General features: G+C 41.5%; 1 protein-coding gene across 1 annotated transcript in view; it reads right to left on the bottom strand.

Moving 5' to 3' along the window:
- Positions 1-2325: 2325 nt before the first annotated feature.
- LOC119737881 (gamma-aminobutyric acid type B receptor subunit 2-like) overlaps positions 2326-9167 on the bottom strand; it is a 31259-nt gene continuing 24417 nt past the window's right edge. The window contains exons 13-17 of the mRNA XM_038212517.1: positions 5276-5398; positions 4804-4981; positions 3797-3960; positions 3163-3315; positions 2326-2649 (exon numbers count right to left, since the gene is read on the bottom strand). Of these exons, the coding sequence (XP_038068445.1) occupies positions 2584-2649; positions 3163-3315; positions 3797-3960; positions 4804-4981; positions 5276-5398 (684 nt within the window). The 3' untranslated portion in view covers positions 2326-2583. The remainder of the gene's footprint in view (positions 2650-3162; positions 3316-3796; positions 3961-4803; positions 4982-5275; positions 5399-9167) is intronic.

Here is a 9167-nt window from a genome sequence, read left to right as displayed (position 1 = left end):
CTCAGATCTATGAATCGGCATGAACCAATGTGTTATGTGCATTGAAATACTCAATAGAGGGGGCGCTTTATCAACGTAGCGGGAAATCTTGGAGCAAGTTTGATCAGAAACTATTGGTCGACTATACCGTATGTAGTACTAACGTTTTCAGGTACAATTGTAAATTTTTCTCCATTTAATACAATTACCATGCTTAATTTTAGGCATACTCATAGTACAATCAATATCAATATACATGTGCAAACAGATTTTATTCAATATTGTTGTATTTCCATATAATTGAGAATTTTGAAATAAATAATTTTAATTTGTGCATAACTTTAAAATGTACTTAAAGTATGTTTAATTGACAGATTTGTTTCGTAACATTTCCATATAGTTCTCATCACTACGACAGGCACTGATGAAATTTTACTCCTTCTTTATAATAGGGCTAACCGTTTGTGCGTCCCTTCATTAAAATACGATTTTATAAATAGTATTGAAAGGTATACGTCTATGCGCAAGAATATTTTCCCTCGGGGCAACTTTTATGTATTAGGTTGAAATATAGTACAAACTTTAGTTTAAACAGACTGAACTGATTATTATTTCGCTCTAAAGTTTCCAGACCTGTAAAAAGTACAATTTTATTCATCTACGAGTCAATTAATAATTTCATTAGAAATTCATTATTTCGTGTAAGTACAAAAGAAAATACTTCGTTCTCCATGGTCATTACCTCACAGTGACTATATATTAGGATGTTAAAACGATATATAACAGGTTGCAAGTGTGCAAAATCACAGTGTGCAAGTTTAGTTTAGGCCAAAATTAACGGCAAGAAAAGTTGTATGCATAGGAAAAATTTTCCCGCAGCCTTTACAAAATCGGGAATGACTGTCTTTTTCCCCCCAAGTAGATGCGATCCACTCCAAATGACAATTAAAAGTCCGCTACCGATCTGTGACCTAACAGTTAATATTCTGAACAATTAAGACACGTTCTTTTTTATTTGAAGAAAGGCTTTTGGCTAAGATTGAAGTGAAATGCGTTTTGTGTATTTTGGTATATGCTGTTAACAGGAACATGTTTTCGAAATCATGTATTGTTTCACTGATTGGTTCAGGTGAGGAGCAGAAGATGGTAAGCTGAACGTTTAAGATTTCCAGCCACCAAGCCTTTCTTCTTTTTTCTGATAAGTAAAACTCATGTCAATACGTCACGCGGTTTTTTTTCTGGTTCTTATAAGGCATCGTGAAGTGGTTCATTTCTTATCGAAACATTTAATCAAGAAGCTCCTTATTTACAATTTGCAAACATAAACAGGCTCACTCGAAAAAAAAGCAACATGCATCAATAAGACACATTAAAACATCTGAAATAATAAGTGAATAATGTGTGTTTGGGAGGTATTAAAAACTCTGTTTAAGACTGGTTGGAGTCTGGATGGGTGTTCGCCTCGGGTAATTATCAGCACTCCAGACTCCAACCGGTCTTAAACAAGCACATATTTATTCCCATTCATAAAGGTATTTCGGTAAAAAAATAAAATTTGGTCCACAAATCAAGCAAGTCAAAAACTAGACGTTGCCAACCATTTTGTTTAATCATTTTGCTTCATGTTTTATGAAACATCCTTCGGACTATAATATGGAATGTCCCTCTAAAACTCCTTACCTAATATAAGGAGATTGTCGCGCGTACTGCGCAATCTTGCGCAAAACACAGCTGTGCTGGTGCATGTTGTGTGAATTTTGGACTATGAAATACTGATTCACTGGTAGTATTGGGCATGTCTGCGTGAGGAATGTGAACGTTCAACCAATGAAACATTAAAAGGCATCGGATTTCATGGGAGTCCAAATTTCATGGACACTGGAAAAGTGTTTAAGACCAGCCAGCCGTATTTTATCATTCGTTTTAAGACCGGCCACGTTCTCTACCAATATAAATTGGTGAACTGTCTTAGGTATTTATGAATGAAAGTTAAACACCAACGAAGGAAAAAATACAGGTCTGTTGGGATTAACGTCTTAAGAGTAGCTTATGGGTGAGATTGAAGGGTATCATTTGAGAATGGTTATAAGCTGTGTAACTTAACGAGCTTGACACTTTACTAGGCATACACGCATGGAACACCGTCTACAATGAATGAAAACTGTTCAAACTTCAAAAGACGATCTGAAAGGGCAGTGAGTTAAATATGAACATAACATTCTTGTAAGTTCTTAAGGGATGAGAATTTGGGCTGTATGTGCTGGGCATGTTTTTGCTACAAATTCTCCTAATTTTCGAATGAATTTCTTTCAATATGAAAGCTTACAAAAAAATAATCATAGGCGTACGTTTGTTTACTTTGATCGACCTCTGCCACATTGTCACTAATGCGGTGCCGTTCTCCACAATATTTGAGGCCGGTGCATAAATCCCAAGAAAAGCTTCACATTTATTATCAATATTATCATCCCGATATCCTAACAATTAGGGTTTTTCTAACGATGTCATGAGGACTGCCGCAAGACTGCCACAAGTTGCAAGAGTTAGCCTTATATACTCACTTTACTACGCTGTTGTATTAACCAATTTACGCCAAGGCACAATCTAATTTACGTCCGTGGATTGTTTAACTGGAATATCCTCAGTAAGCAGGAAAAGTTGGTCTTCCTTCTGTAGAACAAAAAAAAGAAACAATTCGAACAAATTGATTTAGAATGGCTAAAACGTTCAGAGATTAAGCCGCGGTGCACGGTAATCAGATGAAAATGAACAATCCACTTTCTCCGTTCGAATGGTGACTTGACTTATTGCCCTAAACAATGTAGACCTATCACGAAAGTCGGCCTATATGTGGAACAAGCTGCGCCAGACTAATGCAAAATCACATACATGAATAGGCAAGCCTCGTAAACCTGGTCCCAGACCTGTCTAAGTCGCAAGTGAAAGACAGTCAGTGAAATAGGCAACCAGTCTAAGTCACAAATGACGTTAAGTCAGTCAGTGAGTCAGTCAATCAGGTACTAAGATTAAATATGCTATAAAATTGATAGTGCACCATTCACTTAGCCTCATTTCGTGTCTTTTATCTAAGACTGTAAACCCCACGAATACACGTGTCATCAAGTCACTCAAAACACGGTGTAACTGAAGCCACTCGTGTTGTACACATCGTAAATATCCTACCTGCTTCAGTTTTTCTCGGAGTTCCTCCAGTTCATTAATATTGTCCCTCTCTGAAGCCTGTCCAGCTTTGGACGCGGAGGACTCACCATAGCCCATGGAATTCATCATGCTCAAACTGAGGTTCTTCTCTTTCACTGAGACGAGAAGGTACACCTATAGTGAAAACACATTTAATTTTCAAAGTTAGAACAATACTTGTTAAGAGTGATTGGTATGAAAATAAAAGACCAACTTCTTTAATACTTGTCTGTTTTCATCCCATGTGAAATAGTCCACAGGTTATCCCAGCAGCGCCTTCATTGCCTCAAATATTTGATAATTTTCTAGTGGCTAAACCCTGGTGACCCCCGTTGGTGTTCGTATAATACTTCTTTTGAGTCGTAAGTGAACCCTTAGAAGAAAAAACAATCCTAGCCAAGGATGAACAGTAGCAAAGGAACACGTTTATCAACGTTCATTCGATAGTTTGACTGACTTGGCCGGACTGACTTGTGCTTAACTTGTGAGGTATTACCAGGACACCTTATGACATGTACCTTTTATCAACAATAGTTCGAGTTCAGTGCTGCACCGCATAGTAGGATTAATACAGCAAAGTACTATGGTCTGTTGAGTTCGAGGTTGCAAGCATTACCTTTGGAATGAAATTCAAGCACAGCACTGCAGTATTGACGATCACTCTGGCAACCCCGGGAACCAGAAACGTCATATTGACGTCATCACCCAGGACGGTCATGGTAGGGACAACAAGAGCTATGGTCAAGGCGACGATGTACACTGACGCTGCAATGTATTTACCTGTAGCCAAAACAAAATCGTCACCCAAGAAAAGTATTCTTCGCCCGAGATACTTGAAAAGTATTGTGACCCAGACGTGAGTTTGAATTACTTTCGCTAAAATGAAATTTCGGCCTAAAAAACCCAACAAAATGGCCAAACTACAGTATGTCCCAACAAAAATATCCGTCTGACTATTTTTAAAATAACTACCAAACCATGAAGTCAATTTTGAAATTGTTTGATTGTGCAAATACTCCTGAGCCTTGGCCTCAACCCCTATGAGTTCCATTTCAGTCACGCATCACAACACAATTGTCAATTGATCACAACAACATTTTTTTGGACACAACAACATTTTTGGACACATGAACATTTTGTGAAAAGGGCTGCAGTTGGGATTGGAATCATGTGCCTTGCTATCAGTCGTCTTGGGAAGACCTCAGTTGAATGACCAAGGGCAAATGATTCCAATCCCAAACCACATCAGCCTTTTTATCACAACATGCAGGATTTTACACAGCTTACATAAGACAGCACTGAAAAAGATTAAGGATGGAACTTGGTCACAATGTCCAAAAATGTTGTTGTGATCAATTGTTGTGTAGTGATGCGTGACTGAAATTAAATGAAACTCTTAAGGGGTTGAGGCCAAGGATAAGAAGTATCTGCCCAACCAACAATGTTCCTAATTGACCTTGTGGTTTTGTAGTTATTTTTAAAAACAGTCAGACGGACACTTTTTGGGGACATAATACTGTATAGTCATCACTAATAAAACAAATCATAACTTTGAATAGAAAATGAAACAAAAAGAATAGAACCTAGAAATGATTTTGTTTTCATCATTATGCATTCTCTTACTGTCATTAAGTCGTGTCACGGCGATGTTTCTTGTCTCCCAGGCCAAGAAAAGGCCAAAGGTCAAGAGAACTACCTTCAGGCCGTAGAGGGCGATGGTGAAGTACAGAGCATGGTCACTGCTGCAATACCTTATGATCGGAACATCATAAATCTCCTTCTCTGGCTCTGTCGTGTCAAGCTGTAAAAAAATTAGACTGATAACAACTATGAAAACTTAGTATTCCACACTACGTCTTGCGTTTCTGTCTTCATTTATGACCCAACGAATGAAGAAGTGATTGATTTTTTTGTTTCACAAAACTTAATTTCCTCAAAGCCATGCTAATGTGCAAAGTTTCAGCATCATTCTTTGCTAGGAATATGAAAGAAAAGGTCACTCTTTGTTTCTGATCATTTAGAATTCGGTTTAAAACATGTAGGACAATAACAATAAAAATAATACTGTTTATACGGCTGTTTCATGTGCACCCACCTTGGGCTCAAGATCTCGACCGGTAACAGTCGTCGTATCCAGGGCAATCCACGCGGCAAAGATGACGCAATCTACGAACACAGCCGTCAACACTCCGCATATAAGTTTCCAGTCCGGTAGGTCCTGCAAGTCAATAAATTCGTCAAACAGCTACGCGTTTTGGAATCAGCAATCTATAGCTTAAACTCGGATTTTAATTCCAACAAAATCACGCAGTGTGTTTTGAAACCCTTATTTTTTTTTTTTAATCATGACCGCTCCATGCATTTTATACACTAGTGCAGGGCCAGTCGAAAATGTGCGTGTTCGGAAGGGGCAGTAGAACTGCAGCTCATGCAAATAACGCACATTATTCAATGGTGTGAACGCACACTCGCAAGTTAAACGCACAAAATGTCGTCACCCCTCTGGCACTGATATTTACCCCTACCGGACAATATGGTATCGCCCTACAACTGTAGGGCGTAGTTGTAGGGCGATACCATATTGTATTAGAGTTGCTCCGTCAGTCGACCGCCTACATACAGTGCAGTGATGGTTGCTCAGTTGACTACAAAATGCATGTGACAGTGCATGCCACTCACGTATATGTACGTACGAAGACATGGTGTGCAGTGCTATCGCCCTATGTGCCCGTCCCTTTTGCACTGTTTGCGTCATATTGAGCACGTGTGCTTTAGCTCGAACATGACGTAAACAATTGAAAAGAACCCCATGATGTGCCCGTCCTTTTTTAATTGTTGCGTCATATTAAGCACGCGCGCTTTTGCTCAAACATGACGTAAACAATTGAAAAGGACGAAAATGTGCCTGTTCGGGAGGGGCAAGTTGAAAATGTGCCTGTTCGGGAGGGGCAAATTGCTTGACCGCTGCGTTTTTGAGAACTTTTCGTGCAAACAACGCACACGATTCTGAGGAAGAAAAGTGTACCATTGTTTATTTACCCTTTATTCTATGCGCGGACGCGGCATATTGGCGCCATAGATATAGAACTATATCTATGATTGACGCGGCATATTATTTTACACGCGGCTTTTTATTCTATGCGAGGACGCGCGCTTTAGCTCAAACATGATGTAAACAATTGAAAAGGACTGCGCGTGTTCTAGGTATATAATCTGCCACGTTGAGGCTCAAAAAATGCTGCTTGTTTGCAGCTTTTTCGAGAACCCCTCGTCCAAACCACTTCCAACTTGACACTGCACATTCTGTTGTCCCGAGCAATACACCCGCCGATTTTCAACTTCATACGATGCAGACAGAGATTCCTGGAATTAGAGTAAGGACTAGTGCAGGGCCAGTTGAAAATTTGCCTGTTCGGGAGGGGCAAGTTGAAAATGTGCCTGTTCGGGAGGGGCAAATTGCTTGACCGCTCATGCAAACAACGCACACGATTCAGTGGTGTTTGTCACAGATTGAACGCACATATCTTTTTACATGTGGACAGACAATCTCCACTTTAATTCCAGGAATTCCAGTGAAATACCCATATAACTACATCGACGGTTGCTCAGTCGACTGCAAAAATGCATGTGCTCGTGCAGCCACCCAGTCACGTACGTGAACATAAGGAAACATGTACGCAGTGCTATTTACCCCATAGATAATTTACCCATACTGGACAATAGTATCGCCCTACAATGCACGTGCGCGCGCATGCCCGTCAAACAACGCACATTACATGTTGCTAGCTTTCACAGGTTGAACGCACATTAATTTTATAGGTTAAACGCGCACTTTGTACACGTCGCCATCCCCTGGCACTGATATTTACCCATACTGGACTATGGTATCGTCCAACAGTAAAGGTTGCTCAGTCAGTCGCCTACAGTAATTGTTGCTCAGTCGACGACAAAATGCGTATACCCGTGCAGCCTCTCACGCCCTCGTACGGCGTACAACCGTGCTGTATTGTGTCTAAAATGTGCTTGTTTGGGAAGCGCAAATTGCTTAGCCACAGGTATTGGTTGCATGCTTGCAGAGTTTTTGAGAACTGCTCGTGCAAACAACGCACGCGATTCAATGGTGTTGTTTTCACAGATTGAACGCAAACTTACGTCAAAGTTTGTGCCAAGTTTGAAATTGTTTGTGCGAGTGTTTCTCAAAAAGGCTGCAAAAATAGCGCAAATATTACTCTCCCCCACTGGACAGTGGTATCGTCCTGCAGTAAGGTGGCTCAGTCGACTGCAAAAATAATGTGCCCGTGCAGCCACCACGTAGGCGTACAAACGGTACTGGACAATATAGTATCGCCCTACAATGCCCGTGCGCGTGCAATAGAGTTATGGCGCGTGCCCGTGTCTTTTTTGCATTGTTTGCGTCACATTGAGCACGCGCGTTTTAGCTCAAACATGACGTAAACAATTGAAAAGAGCATCAGTGCGCGGAGTTCTAGGCTATATTCTGGCGCGTTTGCCTTCAGAAAATACTGCTTTTTTGCAGCTTTTTCGACAACCGCTCGTCCAAACCACTTCAAACTTGGCACTGCACATTCGGTTGTCCCGAGCAACACACCCGCCGATTTTCAACTCCATACGGTGCCCGGTTCTGGAGATAATCGGCGGACAGACAGACAGACAGACGGACGTTCTAGCCAGACGGACTTGTGGGGTGATAGCATTGTGTTCCCATTATCCCTTTTTCTAAAGATTCCCTTCTGGGGTGATGTTTTTCCATTGTGTAAAAAGTGGGGTGATGTGTTCTGAAAGGAACATCACCCCACAAGGGTGGTCTGGTCAGAACGGACAGACAGACGGACAGACAGACAGAGATTCCTTGAATTGTAGTATAGACTAGTGCAGGGCCAGTCGAAAATGTGCGTGTTCGGAAGGGGCAGTTAAGAACTGCAGCTCGTGCAAACAACGAACATTATTCAATGGTGTCGACCGCCTACATACAGTGCAGTAATGGTTGCTCAGTTGACTAAAAAATGCATGTGCCCGTGCATGCCACTCACGTATATGTACATACGAAGACATGGTGTGCAGTGCTATCGCCCTACAATGTGCCCGTCCTTTTTGCACTGTTTGCGTCACATTGAGCACGCGCGCTTTAGCTCGAACATGATGTAAACAATTGAAAAGGACTGCGCGTGTTCTAGGTATATAATCTGCCACGTTGAGGCTCAAAAAATGCTGCTTGTTTGCAGCTTTTTCGAGAACCCCTCGTCCAAACCACTTCCAACTTGACACTGCACATTCTGTTGTCCCGAGCAATACACCCGCCGATTTTCAACTTCATACGATGCAGACAGAGATTCCTGGAATTAGAGTAAGGACTAGTGCAGGGCCAGTTGAAAATTTGCCTGTTCGGGAGGGGCAAGTTGAAAATGTGCCTGTTCGGGAGGGGCAAATTGCTTGACCGCTCATGCAAACAACGCACACGATTCAGTGGTGTTTGTCACAGATTGAACGCACATATCTTTTTACATGTGGACAGACAATCTCCACTTTAATTCCAGGAATTCCAGTGAAATACCCATATAACTACATCGACGGTTGCTCAGTCGACTGCAAAAATGCATGTGCTCGTGCAGCCACCCAGTCACGTACGTGAACATAAGGAAACATGTACGCAGTGCTATTTACCCCATAGATAATTTACCCATACTGGACAATAGTATCGCCCTACAATGCACGTGCGCGCGCATGCCCGTCAAACAACGCACATTACATGTTGCTAGCTTTCACAGGTTGAACGCACATAATTTTATAGGTTAAACGCGCACTTTGTACACGTCGCCATCCCCTGGCACTGATATTTACCCATACTGGACTATGGTATCGTCCAACAGTAAAGGTTGCTCAGTCAGTCGCCTACAGTAATTGTTGCTCAGTCGACGACAAAATGCGTATACCCGTGCAGCCTCTCACGCCCTCGTACGGCGTACAAC

The sequence above is a fragment of the Patiria miniata genome, unplaced genomic scaffold (assembly GCF_015706575.1).
Source record: "Patiria miniata isolate m_02_andy unplaced genomic scaffold, ASM1570657v1 HiC_scaffold_3, whole genome shotgun sequence".
Lineage (NCBI taxonomy): Eukaryota > Metazoa > Echinodermata > Asteroidea > Valvatida > Asterinidae > Patiria > Patiria miniata.
Note: the sequence above shows the minus strand (reverse complement) of the source record. Positions and strands in the feature narration are given on the sequence as shown.